General features: G+C 34.0%; 1 protein-coding gene across 3 annotated transcripts in view; it reads right to left on the minus strand.

The window, feature by feature from the left end:
• LOC126975045 (ionotropic receptor 25a) overlaps positions 1 to 22,850 on the minus strand; it is a 42,910-nt gene that overhangs the window by 14,304 nt on the left and 5,756 nt on the right. Inside the window, exons 2-8 of one of the 3 annotated variants that reach the window (XM_050822831.1) lie at positions 22,658 to 22,807; positions 22,187 to 22,489; positions 21,699 to 22,113; positions 21,479 to 21,593; positions 20,819 to 21,058; positions 20,317 to 20,705; positions 1,275 to 1,478 (exon numbers count right to left, since the gene is read on the minus strand). In XM_050822831.1, coding sequence (XP_050678788.1) covers positions 1,275 to 1,478; positions 20,317 to 20,705; positions 20,819 to 21,058; positions 21,479 to 21,593; positions 21,699 to 22,113; positions 22,187 to 22,489; positions 22,658 to 22,807 — 1,816 coding nt within the window. Of the gene's footprint in view, positions 1 to 1,274; positions 1,479 to 12,593; positions 12,835 to 20,316; positions 20,706 to 20,818; positions 21,059 to 21,478; positions 21,594 to 21,698; positions 22,114 to 22,186; positions 22,490 to 22,657; positions 22,808 to 22,850 lie in introns of those variants that run through there. The other 2 variants (XM_050822832.1, XM_050822833.1) reach the window with 2 other exon arrangements.

Genomic DNA, 22,850 nt, shown 5'->3' on the forward strand with positions numbered 1-22,850 from the left:
AGTCTCGTACCAATTGGACCGGCATCGTATTTGGTACGGTCGGGACGGTAACCTTAATAATTTTGTACGATGGACAAAGCGACATAGAATCGAATATGGTCCGTTACAAGACTGTGTTTAGGCCAAACTATCAGAATGTCAAGACACTTCATTGGCGCCTAAAGTTTGAAGGGCGAATATCGAGTGAATTAGTATATCCAGTATTAACTGGGACACATAGACAATACATAGATGGCAACATCTTATTTCTAAAGGTGACGAGCACAATCATGGTGTCGCTGAGCGTTACTGCACTCTATTGCAGCCTAGGGACAATCTCTAAGAAAAAAGCAATTCACTCGATTGTATGAAACGTGCAGTCATTGAGAGATTAACAGATGGCGGCTCTAATCTTGTCTAAACGGAGATACCCCAAAATCCACTACGTTAAGCACAACGCTTTCAAACTCAGGTATACTTCGTCGCCATATTGTAATTACTACTTATTTCAAACTCATGTCAAATCTCAGTGCACGTTTCATACTCAAAATAATTTCAATTTTAACTTAGGCACTCCCGCCTCTTATTACGTAGTATTTACATCCTCTTTGATGTAGTGGCTGTTTTCGTCATTTATCATTAAAAAGGCACGGTTCGAAACTGATTGACACTCTACAACGTCATAGAGAGAGACAAACATCGATAGCAACGTACGTCTCATGATTACATGCCCGCATTAAGAAAAAAATTTCAAACAAAACGATTTTCGTTTCCGAAACAAAATATATTCCTATTTTGAAAAATGAATTATAAAATGAAATGGGGATAAATCTAGTTCTGTTAAGTTTTAGTACAATATTATACATTCTTGTAAACTAAATAAAATTATAACCGAAAAAAATAGGTCTACTTTGGTATTTTTTCTAATGTGTATAATTAAAAATAATATAGTCAATAATAATAAGTATTACAAAAAATCAAATATTTGTATTCAAAATAGGATATGATATCTCTTATTGAAAGAAATGATCTGAAAATGAGAATAGGAAAAAAAGACTTATTAGCATTAGGACGTTCGATCATTAAATTATACAACTAGATAGACTATGGCATCTGTGAAAACGTCAAAAAAAAATCAGGTTAGAATTAACTTCTATTTTGAGCAATTCGAGCATACTAACACATACATAGTGTCAGACGTAGCTTGTCACGCACACTAAAGTATTACAAGTACAAGAGACCCTATCTAGACGCATAAGTTATCTAAGAAAATGACCATGACATATCAATGTTACCCAAACAGCCACCAGGTGGCAGCCAGCAGTCGGCCGGACAGGTTCTTGGGCGCCTCGCCTCCGCCTTGAGGTGTAAGTGACGTCATGCAGAACCACAGACACTCCTTCAACGTAAACTCTCGCTTCTCCTCGTCATCGAGGTACTTCTCGCGGTTGTTCTGATAGCTGTACGGACTCCATTTGTCAAACACCCACATGAGGAAACTGAAAATTAAGATTTTAGTATACGTAATAAATTAAGGACTTGAGTGGTCATCTCAGTTGTATGAATCAAACTTATAGTTTATCACGTATTTATTAGCAAACAAATAATTTATGTATTTTTATTGACGTACTATAAACAACAATACTACTAATCGCCTATTAAAGGGTCGTCACAAATATATATATAATATTGACACACTTTTTACACAAATTATCATGCCCCAAATTAAGCATTATATACAGCCTGTGTTATGGGTTACAAGACAATGATATATTTAATACAATATACTTACTTAAACATACATAAATTCATATAAACATACATAAATACATTTAAACATCCATGACTCGGAAACAAACATCCATATTCATCATATAAATGCTTGCACCTACTGGGATTCGAACCCAGGACCTCTAGCTTAGTAGGTAGGATCGCTAACCAGTCGGCTATAGAGGTCGTCAAATGTCTAAATTCTATACAAATGTCCGAACAACGTTGTATATACTTATACATTATCATACATAGATAACATAAAAACATTCATTCAAATTAACACCTTATTTCGTGGCAGTAATGTTCAAAGCACATTCAAGGACGTCTCTTTTGCAAGTTGTTGTAGCAATTGAAATATGAGTGTATTAAGCAAAATGATTAAAAACGTCAAGTTACATAATTTTGTTAGTGTAAAGGGGCACTTATCTGAAATACGACAATACATCCTTTTTAAGATTCCAATCCAGTTATTTGGACAGTTTTTCACTGAACACTGTCATTGCTGGGCGTTGTACTTATAGCGCAGTCAAAACACAACTGAACGAAAACTCTGCCTAAAAGACGCGTAGGCAGAGTTTTGCTTCAGACAATTTTAAACTTTGAGTCTTTTAGTTTTTTCTACGTAAATGGTAAGTTCTTATAAGCCTTGCTCGAAGCGTGACACCCTCACTAATTTTAAATAACATAAAAGCTCGTTGCGGAAATTAAAAAATATTCATTCTCTTATTCTTTGTAACATCTGCACAGTTAATTATTATTAGTTATTAAAAAACATATTAAAATCTATAAGTTCTTAAGTTTTAAAATGTTCAACTTTTATTGTTAGTGGAGATATTTAGTGAGCAAATATATAACCTAGGTCTTGACATGCTCGCTTAAATGGCTCGTGGCGAGGTCGTGTGGTGGGACGTTACCTTCCCTAAGATATGTGCGAGAGATGGGATGGCTGGTCCATGGGTCATGCTCGTGAACGGGCGCTGCTTAAATCGATGATTTCCATTTAAAGTTTAAGTTTTATTATATAATTGCCTGCATAATACCTTCACTTAACAGTTCATACGAATTTTAGACACCCGTATTGTGATACATCTACTGCATCCGTTCTTCTTTTGAGTTTTTATAGATAAATCACTGCTTTTACTTTTCTTTGGCTTACACAAGTAAGTCCAATGGTTTGAGTAATTTTGATGCATCACTTTACATATTTATATTGTATCAAATATAAAGTACAATGGTGAAACTGTAAATATAGATTTAAAAGAGTGTGATGAGTTCCTCGCCACTTCTTCTCATTAAAACTCAACTTTTCATAAGTGTCATTTTGAACTAATTGAATATATGATTTTTCTTTCTTTCTTTTTCATGCTCGTACGGGACAGTAGTGCCTGCATAACAATTTCTGCCGCAAAATAACAGTGCACTTATGTTCTTTTGTGTTCCGGAAGCTTTGAGGCAATACGGGAGGTATTGCACTAAAAGGATCTATAGTACTCAATCTTTCAAAAACGTTATTTTGTGTAGCTATGGACACAATAATACTACATGTTATGTAGCTTAAAAGTAGTATGCACGTGAAAACTCTTAAATAATAAGTAAAATAATATTAACACACTATTAAAGAAATTCTTTTGGCATATTGTAGCCTGAGGAATTCTTTTTTGAATGTTTATTAATTATTATTATCAACATATTGTTGAGGAGTAGATAATAATATGAGTGAAAGTGTTTATCAATTATTATTATCAATATATTGTTTCAGAGTAGAGAATTTGTGTGAAAGTGTTTATCAATTATTATTATCAACATATTGTTTCGGAGTAGAGAATTTGTGTGAAAGTGTGTATCAATTATTATTATCAACATATTGTTTCGGAGTAGAGAATTTGTGTGAAAGTGTTTATCAATTATTATTATCAACATATTGTTTCGGAGTAGAGAATTTGTGTGAAAGTGTTTATCAATTATTATTATCAACATATTGTTTCGGAGTAGAGAATTTGTGTGAAAGTGTTTATCAATTATTATTATCAACATATTGTTTCGGAGTAGAGAATTTGTGTGAAAGTGTTTATCAATTATTATTATCAACATATTGTTTCGGAGTAGAGAATTTGTGTGAAAGTGTTTATCAATTATTATTATCAACATATTGTTTCGGAGTAGAGAATTTGTGTGAAAGTGTTTATCAATTATTATTATCAACATATTGTTTCGGAGTAGAGAATTTGTGTGAAAGTGTTTATCAATTATTATTATCAACATATTGTTTCGGAGTAGAGAATTTGTGTGAAAGTGTTTATCAATTATTATTATCAACATATTGTTTCGGAGTAGAGAATTTGTGTGAAAGTGTTTATCAATTATTATTATCAACATATTGTTTCGGAGTAGAGAATTTGTGTGAAAGTGTTTATCAATTATTATTATCAACATATTGTTTCGGAGTAGAGAATTTGTGTGAAAGTGTTTATCAATTATTATTATCAACATATTGTTTCGGAGTAGAGAATTTGTGTGAAAGTGTTTATCAATTATTATTATCAACATATTGTTTCGGAGTAGAGAATTTGTGTGAAAGTGTTTATCAATTATTATTATCAACATATTGTTTCGGAGTAGAGAATTTGTGTGAAAGTGTTTATCAATTATTATTATCAACATATTGTTTCGGAGTAGAGAATTTGTGTGAAAGTGTGTATCAATTATTATTATCAACATATTGTTTCGGAGTAGAGAATTTGTGTGAAAGTGTTTATCAATTATTATTATCAACATATTGTTTCGGAGTAGAGAATTTGTGTGAAAGTGTTTATCAATTATTATTATCAACATATTGTTTCGGAGTAGAGAATTTGTGTGAAAGTGTTTATCAATTATTATTATCAACATATTGTTTCGGAGTAGAGAATTTGTGTGAAAGTGTTTATCAATTATTATTATCAACATATTGTTTCGGAGTAGAGAATTTGTGTGAAAGTGTTTATCAATTATTATTATCAACATATTGTTTCGGAGTAGAGAATTTGTGTGAAAGTGTGTATCAATTATTATCATCAACATATCATTACACTTCGGACTGCGGTCATTCATGATGAAAGTTGTTTTTAACGAAACTTAATGGCACGCTATTATTTTGTATCAAGTTTACTTACGAATTAATTAATTAGGCAAATCATTAATTTATTATTGTTTATCAATTTAATGGGCTGATGTTAGATAATTACAATGTTTTTAGGTGTGTTAAGTTAAAATAATCCAAATAGGTATCTAATTGCAATGCTTTGGAGGGTTATATATTGGTGTGTTAAATTAATCATAAATACAAGTGGGTTTAACTCGGCACTGCGACTGCACGTGACTGCACAATTCGAAAATATCTTTATATTTATAAGTTCAATTGTGTTGTTGTGATTTGCACCAAAGTTAAAAAAAGATAATGTACAAAAATTAACGATGGGTACTCAAAATTCAAAATCATCATCGAGATCTGATTGCCAGAGTAATATTTTCAAAGAGTTTAAAGAAGAAATGCAGTCCCAAAGGATTGTCTTTGAAAAAAAATGTGAAGAACTTTTGGAACAAAAAATGGAAAGTAAAAAAACATCACCTGAGGTCAGTTTGAGGCAAAACGCGATGAAACAGAGAGTGGAGATGACCAATAACCCAAGTGCCCAAGAAACACGTGCCGTATACCCACACCTCCCGCCTCAACAATATCATTCGCATATGCAACAGAGATCTTCAATGAATATGTCTTCCATGCCACCCGCAGCATTCATCACTCCAAGTTTTATTTATGATCCCAATTCGCAGAATGTACATCCGTCTGTATATAGCAGCCTATATTCACCATTGTTGAATCGACATAACAATCCATACCAAGAACCACTAGTAAATACCAAGCCATTGAATTTCCCGGACGAAACAAGTGCTCATAGTATGTCGCAACCAACAGCGCCGCCGATGGAGTTTGAAAAAAAAGGACCAGAAACGAGCACACGTATGTCGCAACCAACATTGCGGCCTATGGAGTTCGAAAGAAAAAGACCAGAAGCGAGCACACGTATGTCGCAACCAACAGCGCGGCCTATGGAGTTCGAAAGAAAAAGACCAGAAGCGAGCACACGTATGTCGCAACCAACAGCGCGGCCTATGGAGTTCGAAAGAAAAAGACCAGAAGCGAGCACACGTGTGTCGCAACCAACATTGCGGCCTATGGAGTTCGAAAGAAAAAGACCAGAAGCGAGCACACGTATGTCGCAACCAACAGCGCGGCCTATGGAGTTCGAAAGAAAAAGACCAGAAGCGAGCACACGTGTGTCGCAACCAACATTGCGGCCTATGGAGTTCGAAAGAATAAGACCAGAAGCGAGAGCACGTATGTCGCAACCAACAGCGCGGCCTATGGAGTTCGAAAGAATAAGACCAGAAGCGAGCACACGTGTGTCGCAACCAACATTGCGGCCTATGGAGTTCGAAAGAATAAGACCAGAAACGAGCACACGATACGGTTCGTATGTAAGGAGACGTGATGTGCAAGTGCTTGGAAAGATTTTTTACAATGAAAATAATAGAACGAAAACGGCTTTTTCAAATGACGAGAAGAAATTGAAATTGGGTTTATATAGATGTCCTTACCAGAAAGAGGGCTGCATATTTAGATTTTACAATAAAAATGAAGGTTACAACAACCATTTAAAGGAGTGTTGCTTTAGAGAACACTGTTGTCCATCTCTAGCTGCCAGTGATGGTTGTACTTGGAAGGGAAATGTTAATTCTATCGTTGAGCATTTCGACCTCGTCCACCCAGAATATCGGAAGACTGGAGTTAACAGAGAGGAGACCTTACACGTTGCAGTAAATTGTACGATTATGTCCCTAATTGGCGTCGGACCTTTTAAGTTTCTTTTAAATATTAAGGTTGACATTCCAAAAAATAAAATTGATATTGTACCTCAGATGATATCCTCAGAAGTAAGCGCTTCTAAATGGAATTACGAAGTTGATATATATGATAAACAGGAACCTAAGAGAAGATATAACTTCATAGGTGTTTGCCCATCTGACAAAGACTCATTTTCCAAGTTGTGTGTTGAAAACAAAACTGTTTCAATAAGTTTAGATTACGCGAAAACCTTTACAACGAATGATATTATTAATTACAAAGTTTCATTATATCGCGCGTCTCAGCTAAGACATTGAAAGTTCTTTAATATCCAATTATTTTCTTCTTTGCGTCTAATAAGTATTGTAGTTAGGTATAGCTCCTACAATGAATAAATTATGATCTGCAAATTACTTCCATTATAATTTTTAATTGGAATATTATTTTCATGCAAATCCAAATCGTAAATTAAATTTAACAAATTCACAGTAGCGTTTTACTGCGAAATAGTACAACGCTAGCGGCCTTAAAAATAAGATTGGCATAAAGTTATAACTAAGCATAAACCAAGAATATGTAAAATGTTAACAAATACACATTTTGCTTACGAATGGTCTATTCGGACGTTTAACGTTTCCCGCGTTTTTTTGCAAGGCAGCTTGTCATTTGGAAAACTTCAGAATTATCATTGTATTTACAATGTTGTCAACGATAATGTAAACATTTTGCATATTCTTTGTTTATCATCAGTTATAACTTTATACCAAGTTTATTTGTAAGGCCGTAGTAGTCTATTGCACTATTATTAAAACGATATAAAAAAATTAGTTAGTCATACCTACCTCAAATTACCTAAACTCAAAACTTTCTTGTGGATTTGTTATTTTTCATTCTTCTTTCTATGTTCCTTTCTCATGTTGAAATATTCTATTTCTATTTTAAAATATTTAGAGTTAAGTGATTAATTTGTTTATGTTCTTTACAAACTATAATTTTTAATTGTTAAGTTATACCTAGGCATCTTGTTCAATATAAAATCATATTTATGTTGTTAAGATTTAATAATATTATTAATCGAAGCTTATTAACAGATCAACATCCATCAGGGCACAGAATCTAACGCATTCAATAATAATTTATATCAATCACACATTATCTAGAATAATGGTGTTACATTAGCCCTAAACGTAAAAAATTGGACTTTTGAGGGCCTAACCAAAATATTTTAGTTTGGTAAGGTCATTCTGAGAAATGATTAATTTTATTAAAAATTAATATACATAATTATTTACTATTTTAAATGTTTTATGCTTTAAGTATATTTTTTATTATTTAATTAATTAAATTACAACGAACAATTATGATTTTGCCTAATACTTTTGTCTTTATTTTTAATATTATATTAATTGCTTATATAAATTACATATTATTATCAACATATAGTGTGGGAGTAGATTATTTGTGTGAAAGTGTTAATCAATTATTATTATCAACATATTGTTTGGGTGTTGATACTAAGTGTGAAAATGTGTGTTTATGTATAACTTGAAATCTATATATATAAAAATGAATTGCTGTTCGTTAGTCTCGCTAAAACTCGAGAACGGCTGCACCGATTTGGCTAATTTTGGTCTTGAATTATTCGTGGAAGTCGAGAGAAGGTTTAAAAGGAGAATAAATAGGAAAATGCTGCTAAATTAAATAAAAACAACAAATTAGTTTTTCCTTTGATGTGTCCATACATAATTTCTATGAGAGAATTTATTGACGCACGGTTTGACAGTTCTGGTGTGAAACTATTTCCTTACGACAGCAGGGTTCATATTTTACGAAGTAATTTTTGATGTTATGATATATTATTGACAAATTCATATAAAAACATTATTTTATTTATTATATACAGAACAACGTCTGTCGGGTCAGCTAGTTGATAGTAATAATATCAACGTATAGTTTGGGAGTAGACAATATTTGTAAAAGTGTGTTTCAATTATTATTATCAATATACAGCGTGAAAGTAAATAATTTATGTGAGTGTTTATCAATTATTATTGTCAAAATATTGTTTGGGAGTAGATAATTTGTATGTAGTATCTTCTATAGAAAAACAAATAAGCCCTAGACATAAACTATTCGGGTTATAATTAAAGCAGTCATATGCCAGGATGTGTTAAATAAAACCTAAAAAGGTTGTGCACAGCCACGGTGAGTTACGTACGTCCGTTAGTGTGAAATGGGTACCTAATACCAATATTTACTATGCGTTCATTGATTCCCTTTCTCTGTTATTTATGGATTCACTCACTAACATGTACAAATTGTAAATAAGAAAACCTAGTTTCCTCGATAAAAAAATATCCAAATGTTTTGAGTTTTCTTTAGTGTTAATTCCGCCAATATGTGTCTTTAAACAACTCGTTTTAGTTTTTTTAGTTTTTCCAAGTTTGGAGACTTGAGTTTCATGCCAGAGTTTGGCGAGTCAACAACTCCTGAGGATGCCTCGTGTAGAGGCGAAACACGTGTCGAATTGTTTAAAGACAAATATTGGCGAAATGAATACTCAAGAAAACTTAAAACATTGGGATAATTATGGATTTCCGCAAAGTACTTCAATAAATTTTAAAAATATTCTGGAAAAATTAAATAAACCCCACCACCATCACATTTTAAATAATAACCAAACCCAAACTACATACATTTTTTCGATAATGAAATTTTAAATTTTGTAAAGATATATCTATATATTATGTTTTTAATAATCAGAAGGAAATACCTACGTACATAATATTATGTGCGTGTTTCGTTATTCGTACATCCTAACCAATACCACCTCGTTTCCCTCCTCCTCAGATTTACTCCTGATTTCGCTAGAAGCTTGATGCCCCTCTTAAGAGAAAACATTGGAACGAACAGGTTGATGCATCCAATATACGATAATTTATATTTATACAATTAATTCATTATTCCTTTTTATGAAATAATTTATATTATTTTAACACGACTCAATATATTGCATACAGCACCTTGCAAACTAATTTGTTGTGTATATTATAGCCATTGCCAACACTCTATTTGATTGAAAAGACTGGCCGTTTTCTTGTATGTTCTTCTCATGAGCTCAAATTTTTACGAACATAAAAACATGTTAAATTCTGTAATTAAAAAGAAATATTTGTAGTGACGATTATTAAACAAAATTTATTAAAGTTTATTTGACTTTGTCATTAGTTGAGGCCTTTTTCAGATTTAAGAATTCTAAAACAGCATTCCGTTCGTTAACGTGGGCCATGGCCAGACAACCGTCAGTGCTATAAGGACATCTGCAGCTACGTTGTCCGTAATTTCCTAATACAAAAATTTACCAATCGTATTGAATGGGATGGAAATATTCTATCGGACTCACGGACTAGTAAAAAAATTAGAACTCCGTGTCACCTTGCATAACAGTGTGCTTCACAACAATCAATTTGGTTTTAGAAGAGGTAGATCAACAACTGATGCCGGTATCGCGCTTCTTAAACACATACTACAAAGCCTGGGAAAGTGCGCAAAACGCAATTGGTGTTTTTTGTTTTTTGTCAAAAGCATTCGAATGCGTTAGCCATAACACCCTCATAGCTAAGTTAAAACATTATGGAGTTTGAAACAAAGCTCTTGATTTTTTACAATCATACTTATCCAATAGAATCCAGATTGTAGATGTTGGCGGTGAGAAGTCTTTGGGTTCATGTATTGAGCTGGGTGTTCCACAGGGTTCTATCTTGGGTCCCTTTTTGTTTCTAATGTATATTAATGATCTACCATATTTCGCTACCAATTTATGCGACATAGTCCTTTTTGCTGATGACACTTCCTTAATTTTCAAAGTGGATAGATCGATAGAAAACTTTGATGATGTAAATAAATCACTTTCATGTTATTAAATTGGTTAACTATATATAATCTTTTCCTAAATGCCGATAAAACAAAATGCATTAAATTTACTATGCCAAATGTGAAACAATTTCCAACTAATATTAAACCCAAGGAGGAGACACTTAGTCTTGTAGATTCTACAGTATTTCTGGGGCTTCACATTGATTCAAAACTAAAATGGTGCCCCCAAATAGAATCACTTGCAGGTAGACTTGCCTCAGCAGCGTATGCGGTTCGAACAACCAGACAACTAATTAACGAATCGACGGCTAGACTTGTGTACTTTACCTGCTTTCATATCACCTCAGCAGATATCCAAACAATCTTTGTTTTGCAGAAAAGAGCAATTCATGGAAAATAAATGATATACATAACATTAATACAAGATACAAGAATAAATTGTTGATTCCAAGATACCGATTACAAAAACTTAACGATTCTTCATTCATGGGACTCTGTGCGTTTCTATAACAAACTCCCATCAAAAGTGACAGAGCCATCAATTCGTCATTTCAAATCTTATATTAAAAAACAATTAATTAAGGAAGCCTACTATAGAATAGATGATTTTATAAATGCCAAGGTAGCTTGGCCAAATGTCGCTCCATCTCGCAATGACAGCTTGAGAATAACTTAGGATCTTGTAAACCGGTGTAGAGCTATGACTAGTTTTTGTATAATATAGTGCAATAGTATAATTATGGATACAATTTCGTATTTTTGTATATTAGAATAATCTATTTTGTGACGATTCAATTTCCTTTTTCATTCCTGGGCCCAAGCGATAACAAGATGAAAGTAGCACCATTTAAAAGATAACATTTAAATAAACCATAATTGAAAATTTAGCAAGATTTGTCAATCTAGGAGCTGAGTAATCGAAGATATAAAAATGAGGTTATGTCTTAAACTACATGTTGACAGCTCATCTATTCTAGGTTTATTAAACGCCTAGCTGCTAAGGATTTATCACATACTTATATTAGACGGGTACCAACCTTGTTTTTTGGTTTAGACAAAAAATACCTACATACCTACGTATACCTATCTACTACTGTAACGACATTTTTTTGCATTATAATGTAAGACAATTGGTAATTAGATAAAATAATATAGTATGAGTACCTAAATTAAAAGATAGTTATATTTGCTCAGATAAGAATAGTATATACTCATTAGCTCATACATGAACTGTAAAACAGACTGCTAGAGACAATCATTAATTTCCTTGGACTTCAATTGGGTAGGTAGTTAACAAGTCGGTAACTCAACCAATACAACAAGAAACGAAGTGACAATGACGAAGAAACGAAATGATCTGTCAGACTGTCATTGTCAAAGTGAAGTTAGCGTTGAGGAACAAGGATTTCACTAGTATCGATTTATGTAAATCGATTTATTGATAATAAAATTATTGCTCAGTTCTGTTTTTTTCCTGAGAAAATAATATATTTTATTTATAATAATAATTCGAACATAAACTATTCACCTTACTAATATTATTGAAATAAAACAACTGGATCTTAATGTTATTTTAATCGATTAAATATTCATTAGATTACGTCATTTTAATCGATTTTCTTTATTTTAATGTTTTTTCGGTTTGTAGAATGCAAAATGAGCTAGTTTTTTGTATTTTACATCAGAAAAATATACCCTTTTTTTAAAGTATATTTCAACTTGTTAACCATCAAGCCCAAAAGTCCCATTCGTCTTTAGTATACTTACACATATTTAGACAAATTGTTAGTTAGTGTACTTCAAATTCACTAAAAATCATAAAATAAAAATTTCAAATCATAAAAAAAAGCAAGAGACTCTATCTAGGCGTATAAATTAAAAGCAAAAATATTAAAAAAAACAAAACAGAGAGAAACACAGATAGCGATGATTTAAATCTAATTAGAAAATAATTTTGATATAGGGTTAAAAACCAAGTAGAAAAAGGTTTAATGGAGAAATAGCCACAAATGTTTTCTCTTTAGTGAAAATTTCGTGAAGGCGAGTTAAATAACACGTAACGTAACACAACTATGCTCACCGAACGAGTCTCCCTATATTTCGACTCGAGCAGACTTTAGCGAAGCGAGTTTAACATAGCCAAGCGCGACAACTCAGTCACATTCAATACACAAAAAATAAAATGCTCATCGGTACTAAAGTTTCCACTTCAAAAATTCGTTGAAAGACTGATTGTCTTATAAACTTAAAAATATATAAAGGCGCCCGATTCTGACCCCTTATTTTGAAAGGAAGTAACCTCACGGTTGAGCAGTCAAGTTATCTTGTTACATAGCTGTTGTAGTATATAAGTACACCCCACTAACACTAATAGGCAATACGAAGTGTTATGTGTGTCATGGCTACGCTATGGCTTATCAATGTTAATTGAGTTGCAGGCAGCTTAAACTCGGTATTTGAATGAAATAATTCAGCCGCTAATATGTCTCCACAGCAAAAACGGAATGGAATTAAATTTAACTAAAATTCTATTATTATATTATAAACTAAATGATATATAATTTATACTAAAATTTAAACGTCTGAATATAATTGCGGAGACGATTTCAAGGCAAACCATTTTAATTTATGATGACAATATGCAAGACAAGCTTGTAACGTTACACATTTACTAATAATATAAGCTGTCCTGAAACTTAAACTTCGTATATTTATGAATTTCTCACAATTTTAAATTAAATATAAAGATACAGTCAATATTTAAATAAAAATGACTAACGACGATTGAAATGATAGAATTCATATAAATATTTATGGCCTGCATGCACTCTTTGATCTCCGTATAAATAAATATTATTATAAGGAAACTTTCCACTGAATTAACGTACTACGGGTTCACACAGAACGATTTTTGTTGAGCAAGTTTAGTTCAACAAAAAATTTAAAACGAAATTGAATGAACATGGTCACACTGATGATAACGGAATTGAAAAAAAATAAGAGAATGAATATTGTTCCGTGTCAGAAGTCAGCATGACAGGGTTCGGAAATCACCACTATATTAATTACGCAAATAAATCCGCTCAGTCAATCAATGGATTAAGTGCGCCTCAATATACCCCTAAGTATTATTCTCAAATGTTCTCTTACAGTCATAAACTACAAACATAAAAGATAAAACAAGTTGTTTACTAAACAGCTAGGAAGGTACATTATTAGATGAATTTACGCAGTTTTCCGTGCCGGTATAATATATATTATAAGTACTTATCTTATCGAATTCTAGGAATCTCGCGATAATTCGACCTTCGACGAGACCTCTGTGACAACGAATGGATTTCGGAAAAAACTAGATTGGGAACATCCAATTAGCTTCTGAGAGTATTGGGAGGAAGTAAGTAAGTATATCTTTATTTGGTACAAACACTACAAATACAGGTAAACATACACAAAATATAATAACAAATAATATGAAAGACTTATTTAAATAATTACAAATATAATATACATGCCTAATCTAATTAAAACTAATATACATCAAGAACCAAAGAAAAACTAAAGTAAGTCTTATTCTAGATTTTTTTATGGAATAGGAGGACAAACGAGCGTACGGGTCACCTGTTGTTAAGTGATCACCCCCGGCCACAATCTTTTGCAACACCAGAGGAATCACAGGAGCGTTGCCGGCCTTTAAGGAAGGTGTACGCGCTTTTTTTTGAAGGTACCCATGTCGTATCGTCCCGGAAACACCGCACAAGGAAGTTCATTCCACAGCTTTAGAAGACACACATCCAGATGGTGGGGATGATATCCTAACTTGTGGCGTGTCGTGCGATGGTGGAATTCGACGGCAGGAATCAGGTTAAACAGCTCTTCGGAGGTTTAAAAAGAATCAGGTTAAACAGATCAACATAATAAGGTGGTGTTTGCAGTGTTTTTTCCCAAAAAGGTTTGCTACTCAGCATATTAGTTGGGTATAACCTAATACTGATTTTCAATAGCTACCTACAAGAAGGCGACTGTCGCGATTACAGCCACAAGTGCTTCGACTAATAAATATAATAAGTATCTATGTTGAAATGATAATACTCAAAACATAAAACTAACAGTTGATGTTTAAATAACGTCCGAATATCATATTATGCTCCATCTATAACATTACAGTCCATTTTTTTTCTTTTATTCATTTCGACAAACTTACAACTAGGTTATTGAATAAAAAATACTTTTTAAATTGAAATAAAAGGAGCGAATATAAAGAAGTCAGGTAAGTGGGTACCTTAGGTATTATCTATTATAAACAAATTTAGGTATGTCTTTAATAGATTACACAGGTTTGAAATTTGAATGCTTGCCGAATGCCGACAAATGTCATTACATGGCATAGGTACTCAGGTAGGCATGGCTCAGGTAAAGGTGACCTATCATTTTTAGTGTACGTAATAAGAAATAGATGAATGATTTTTCGAACCGATTTTGTTGAAGTCTATTTGAAACGGTTCAAAATAATGGCAAGCGATTTAGCAGCTTATCAACTAAAATCACTCTGTGTGAACACGTTATAACAAACGTGACGCATTTAAAAGTGTATACACAAACACACGCCCAAAAGAAACGCACACATGCATATTTCGTACTTTATTTTTGTTGCGTTAGATTTTATGCAAAGATGCTTCATCCTTATAAAAAAAGGTATAAGTCTCTTCAATAAGTTGAAAAACGTGAAAAATAGTTGTAAAACTCCTCAGACATTTTTCAACTTGTTGACCAGACTAGTAAGTAACCTTTAAACTAAATCTTATGTCAGCGGCTTCATTCGTTATATTATGTAAACCTAACGTAAGATAAATAAAATATTAGTATCTTTTGACGACCCATATAGCCGAATGCTTAGTGACCCTGACTACTAAAGCTAGAGGTCCCGGGTTTGAATCCCGGTAAGTTTAAGTAAGTATATTGTATTAAATATATCGTTGTCTTGTATTCATAGTACGGGCCATGCCTAGTTTGGGGCAAGATAATTTGTGTAAAAGTGGGTCAATATTATTATTATATTATTGAAACTGCAACAACACAACATTTTGAATACGATTATTTTGAACGACCGACACGATTATTTCAATTTATACATTTAAAAAGACTTCAATAAGAACCATTGTAAAACCTTCCTCTAAACCAAGAAAACGTGAAATAATGAAAACGTAAAGTAATGGTTTTTTAGTACCCAACCCCCTAAGTTGTGTGGAATGGTTGTAAGATAATACATATCTGCCAGTACATGTTCGATTCACCAGAAAAAAATATGGCTCAAATTCAACCATCCAACTTGTTTAAAAAAAAATATACAATATAATAAATTCAATATTAAGAATTGTTAATTAGATATACATTGTACATACAATAAAAATCAATTGGCAATAATTTGAACCTTTATAATTTTGATTTATTTAAACTGCGAAGCTTACAAAGTTTGATATAATATAAGTATAAACTATAAGGAGTTTAAAATTATAAGTAGTAATACTTATAAATGTATATCTGATTGGTATTCCTTAATATTATATAGTAATATATTATATAGTATTCCTTAATTCCTTTTTAACTAATAAATAAATAATGTCGATTTTGAAGCAAGTGCTACAATATTAAACTTTTGTTTAGAAATAAAGGTATGTGATTCGGGTTTGTTAAAACTACGTAATAAATCTCCCCGATACGACACCAGCACTGGAAGCTTAAAATTTAAAGTCAATCAGAAGTCTATCTTTGAGCTTATCCAATGATGACCAGTGGGAGGTCTGTGCCCTATTCTGCGCTGAAGCAAGAATGTGCTAATATTACTGCGTTTCGGTTTGAAGGGCACTGAAGGGTGGCTGCTCGGAACTAGTGTTCCAAGAAGTTAAAAATCAAAATTTGCTAATATACTTCATTGACAGGATTTCTGGGTACATTGTAAAACAAGTAGATATTGTACCTGATACTAGGATGAACCATCTGACCTTATGGTGAATATATGAATATATTGTCACTATTAATAGTGTACTGAATGCCTAAGGATGTACTGAAGAGAGATCACTTCGTCCGAGTCCGAGTCAAGGCCCTGGCCCGCTCTTTGCCATGTTCTCTCGTAATATGGGAGATATGTTTTTTTTATGGAAGAGAAGGACAAACGAGCGTACGGGTCACCTGATGTTAAGTGATCACCGCCGCCCACATTCTCTTTCAACACCAGATGAATCACAGGACTTTAAGGAAGGTGTACGCGCTTTTTGTTAAGGTAGCCATGTTGTATCCCCCCGGAAACACCGCACAAGGAAGCTCATTCCACAGCTTTGCTGTACGTTGAAGAAAGATGCTTGAAAACCGCACTGTGTAGGAACGCCACACTATACAAACAATCAAGAATCCCTATCGACAGTGCATTGTAAGAGTATTATCATCAGATAAGAGGCATTCTCATCTTATCAGTTTTTCTTTTAAAGTATAAATATATTGAGTGGGATAGTTGCTACACCAATACGCCTCGGCAATGTCTGTTTCCAAATAAGTACAAATATGTAATGAATGTCCGCTTGTTCTTTGCCTTGATACTACTAGCGTCTCATTATGTTTATTACTCATGATTTTTATTGCACTTAACATTCGTGGTCACAAACCACAGTAATTTCTATAGTTTTCAACGAATTCACAATTTTTAGGGTTTCGTATTTGAATCAACGAGAGCCCTATTTCCAAGAATCTGTCAGACCGTCCATTCGTTAACCTGTCAGTTTCAGTGTCAGATTCAGTACTCCGCATCCGTTCACCTCGATAATTTGAGTAAATTGTTTGCATTGTTAATATAGGTATTACAGTCGGACAACTTCGTGCGCGACCGCCCCACGGGGTGACAGACGCTGGCGGGGACGGGGTACTAACAATGTCAGCGGGTAGCGGGTGGTGTCTACGAGTCTAAGGAGTCTACAGTATATCTATAAGGTCGATGTAATAACGGCATTAAAAATAAAGGGTCGTATTCGCTTCGGCCTCAGCTTGTCAAAATCTCCTGCCCAACCATCAAGTGAGGACTGTGTTCATCCGCTGATGGCTGACAATAAATTGAAACAATAAATATCTGACGCTGAAAACTTCACATCTTAGGTAAAAAACTTTCCGGTTTTAAATAAATCTGTCACGACGGATTTGGACGACATTGAGCGTTCGCTACGAATATTTTGGAACACTTGCCAGTTGCCACATCCGTGGAAACGTTTGGTCAGTGAGTCAACCGATGCGATGTTTAGAAAAAAAACGCAAGTACCTACCTGACTACATTAGTATCACAATCTTCTTATAAATAAAATCGAACATTAAGTACTTACAGGTATTTATTAAATACAATAATATTGAAGTAATTTGGATGACAGCTATTTTGTTAGTTTATGGATTATATTGGCAAAACACACACTCCACTGACAGACTGTTTGGCGGCTTTGTTACTAACAAGGTTCCCGTAGTTTTTTAACCTGTAGGATCTTTAGGTACCTAACCTAACCTAACCTTTAGGTACGGAACTCTAAAATTCGATACTTTTTAAACTTGTATCAGAAAAAAGTGAAAAATGCAACGCAAGCAGCGCAAAAGTTTGTGACGTTTACGGACCTAATGCAGAGCCAGTCAGAGAAGCACTAAGTTGGTTTAAGGGTTTTCAGTCCAGGAATATTTTAAGTCAAAGCTGCACCTGACTCCGTTAACGGTAAAATGGATACCATTTTTAAAAAGGTGGTGCAAGATCGGCTTATGAGTAGTTATGACATAGCTGAAGAACTGGGAATTGACCACAAAACAGTTTTGACCCATTTGAAAATTACCAGTGGGAGGCTCCTGTGCACAGTATGCCGGCTAGATTATGGGTACCACAATGGCGCCTTTTTCCAATACCGTGAAGCAGTTATGTTTAAGCATTATTGTGTTTCGGTCTGAAGGGCGCCGTACCTTGTGAAATTACGGGCATATGAGGCTTAACATCATAATATGTCTCTAGGTGGCAAGCAAAATTGTAGTGCCGCTCAGAATTTTTGGGTTTTTCGTAGCCAGGACTTATTAGCGACGAAAATTCGACTCTTCCCTTGTACGTTATAAGTTTTAACCGCCGGGCACAACCATCGGAGCTCTTAATATTGTTTCAGAATTGTTTCAGATCTCTTTGGAACTAAGGTATAAAGTGAGAACTGCCAAAAATACTTTTTTTGATCAGAAGTCGCAAAATTTCTACAGTAACTGGATCACGCTACTAACTGCAATACGACAAAAAGTCATCGAACAAAATGGAATTTGAATAAAATTGAATTTGGATTTCTATATGTAAAAAAAGTCAAGATTTAAAAACTATATAAAATGAAATTAGCCTAAAAAAAAATTATTTTAACAAAGTAATAGGATGGAAGCGCATCAATTTGATGATGAAGAATGACCTGGTTTCACAAAATCAGATAACAAATAATGGACACAGGTAGCCATCGATTCGATCGATAAACTCGTACAGCGCGGCAAGGCAAGTGTCAACTCTGGACTGTCCTATTTCCTTGACATTTATCCAGTGACGAGCCCCTATCTCGAGTTTTATACGTAAAGGGCCACGGTTTTTGAAGTGAAATCTTCTTTAGGCGCTCTGCATGCTTATTTTGTGGTAACTGAATAAGACTGAGCCGTTACGCTGGGCTATGTAATGCTGCTCGCTCGGTCAGTCAAAACATCAATGTTTATCGTATTATTAAAATCGCCTTGATGAACTTTTCACTGAAGTGCAATCTTAAACACATTCCGTTTTTATATCTATTTAATTATGTAGGATTAGAAGGGTACTATACTATGGATTAATTTTTTTAGGAAAAAAGACACCAGGAGCTAGGCGAGGTTCTATTACCTCCCTGTAGTCTTTATTACCAGATATGCTACATTTATCTATATGAAATCCAATGCTGAGAATGAAATGCATTGAAAAAATGAAATCAAAATCTTTACTGACCAGTAAACCCATGACAATGCGAGTTACTTCATATCAAACGTTCCCGAGCCCAAGTAAGTTGCCAATTTATAACGGTCTTCGAGCACGAAGAACAACTTTCTTATCCGCAGAGTATGTTCGCTCAACAGTTGCTTCATGGGTTTTTGTATGGGGGAAATTCAAAATGGCAGACACACTAAGATGTCGGAAAAATTATATTTTAGGTATATCTACCATGTATAAAAATATTTCAATTTCTTTTTTATTAGAGTACCTAAAGTTAGGTTTGTATTACTTCTAGGCGTAGAAACGCGCCGTGGATCAGTTGAGCCATAACTAGTAGGTACCTAAAGCTAAACTGTTGCTCCGACTATAATTTCACCAACCGTATTATGAAGGATTAAAACTTATATTAATTACAGCCTTCTCTACAATCCGGCCTCCTTGTTGCAAATGTAATATCTATGAATATTAATTTCTTTACAAAGATTTATCATGGCGCCAATAAAACAAGTTTCCTCGGAGTAATACTCATTGATATCTTTTACTATAGGCTAACTTCTTTTACGTCTTTAATAGTCCGCTTTAACATTTAGTTTTTTAAGCCATTCAATAGTTTGAGGAACTGGGAGGTGGATTGGGTCGCAAATGCGCAGGTAGACGTTCTTTGGGTCCCTAGCGACCTGTGCATGTATCTCGCCCAGGATCTATGCCAATTAGACTCTATTTCACTAAGTAGGGATAGTAGATAGTCCCAACAGTTTATGGGTTCTGAACCCAAAAAAGAAATCTATATTTACTTAAGTATTGTACGTACCTGGTAAAAAAGTACGCTGCGAGTATGGAAAACCAAACATCATTCTCCAAAACCGTCAGAAATTTAAACAACGACGTCGGCGTTCTGGGCTGTTTCATAAGAATTGTTATACCAACCAAATCATAATAGGGCACGGTAAAATCAACCACGTTCTCTCTTTCAGCCATCACCGATAAGGACGCTAATCCTATATCAGCTCTTTTCTCCACCAATTCCTTTATAATTCCATTCCAATTGCCATTATCATCCATAGTCCCATAATTACCATCAGGCGCTAGAGTTATCTCGTAATCAAACTTCACTATCTGTCTTATTTCTTCTATCAGATCTATACAGTACCCCTTAAAGCCCTTTGGAGCATCATCATCTTTTATTACAAACGGTTTTTGCTGCAATAATTGGCATTTATTATTTTTCGTATCACATGTCGAGGAACAAGTAAAGAAAAACAAATGTTTACAAAAATGCAGAACAATAAAGGAACATCAACAACGTAAAGTACCTCGACTGTTACAATACGGTAAACAAGTTGCGCTGTGTAATCAGTCATGTTTTCTGGATCATTTAGTAACAGCGGATTCGACAATCCAGCCTTCCATGACCCTAGAGACTTACTGCCGATGGACGCGCCATCTTTTATTGTCACAGCAGTTAGGTCTGTTGTAAACTCCATAAAACTTTTGCCATTCATTGACCCGTCTTCAGGTATATAAAACGGTGCATATGTTGCTGTTTCTTTGATCTAAAAATTTAAAAGGTTTTGGATATCATGCGTATCGCGCAGCTGTTTGAGTTCTATCACGTTCACTTTATTTTGTGATAGTAAATTAAATAGAACGCAGTATTAACACTATGTATTAATAATGTTAATAAAAAAACAAACAATTTACGTAATCATTATCTACAATGTGTTTTTGTTTGTTAAAATGTCGACATAATGTTTGCATATATATGACGGGGTAAAAGACATCATGGACATCCGCAACACCAGGGGTTAAGAAATGCGTTGTATCCTTTAAAATCAGAGTGTGTAATAATAAGCTTGAAATATCCAATATAAAGAATATGATACGCGTGTGTAATGTGAATTCCACAATCTGCATAATGTATAAGAATGTGATGGTTCTTCGATTTTAATGGTTGAAAACGTGACAGCGCTTACGTCTTCGAATGCAGTCTTCAGATCCAAGGTTCTATTTGGAGAGTTCTGACCATCGTAATCATCGCAACTGATGTATTTCATATCATTTGGCCACTTGCCAGAGTCCAGCAGCGATCTGGAAACACGTAAAATACTAGCTCTAGTGGAAAATGCCGAGTTATAATTAGAAGGTTTACCTACATTGCACGTTTCGACTAAAATACACAACAAAGGTCATTACTTGATTGCTAAAAACGATCTCAGGGATAGATCGAAGTAGAACGCTGAGGTAATTTCCGGTTCTCCATTCATGCTGTATGTTGTTTTTATCTTTCCCAAACGATCTCTGCTCTTGGCGTCAGGTGTTGGCTTCATAAACACTATAGTTGCATCCCTACAGCCACAACCAATGTCTCCTTTATCTAATGTCATAGCAAACCATGCAGTTTTTCTTCCAAAGTATTGATTTTCATTCGCTGCGTCCAACACATTTTTGATTGTCTTTAAGCTGCCGACGACAAAAAAATTAACAATATCTAGTTCTCTCAAGCTCCTTAGTTGTGTCTTTATTTCGTCTTTACTGTAGCTCTTCACCGGAGTAATCACATGCCGTGTCGGAATATTTTGTAACAGCGACTTGTATTTGTGATCCATTACTGTAGAATATGCGTCATGGTTAAAACAGGTCAATGACCAACAGATGTTTAATTATATACTAGTGTTACTAACCGAAAAACTCGTCGAAAATAATCGCGGCATTTGTAATGTCTTGCTTAGTAACAATAGCACGTATCGCTTCAGGAAGTATGTCAGCCGGTGGCATGACTTGCAAGAGATACTGTGTTTGGTTTACATTCAAGCCTCGCCACTGTCGTAAATCACCATCCTGACCGAAAGAGCCAGATATTGTAGGCAACGCAAGTGCAGAGGTAAAAGATTTTATAGTTTCGGAGCCCACTCCAGTTACAGTGAAGTCCAACACGATATGCGGTGACTTTTTCATTGATATCATTTCATTATATTTTCTGCAAACTAATTAAAACATTATTCTTAATTTAATATGCAAGCGACGACCTTGTGTGAATATATTAAAGGTTATTCAAACAACAATAAAATCATCTGCCAGAATATTATATTAAACGTTAGCTAGCGAGCTAATTAATCCGCTGAGCTGAAAGGAAAATTAAGTAAGTAAATTACCATTTTCTAAGAATGCTTTAGCATCTGTTCGATTTCCGACCACTATAACTGGATCAACTGCTAATCCCAAATTAGGATTACGCCGAATATATTCCTTAGCTATTTCAAACGACTTCTCAGCCAATGCATTATTTTCTTCATTTACAAATACTGAAATACCGTTTTTTAGTGACTTAAAAATGATTTTTTTTAA

Source organism: Leptidea sinapis, chromosome 34 (assembly GCF_905404315.1).
Source record: "Leptidea sinapis chromosome 34, ilLepSina1.1, whole genome shotgun sequence".
In the NCBI taxonomy this organism is placed as follows: Eukaryota; Metazoa; Arthropoda; class Insecta; order Lepidoptera; family Pieridae; genus Leptidea; species Leptidea sinapis.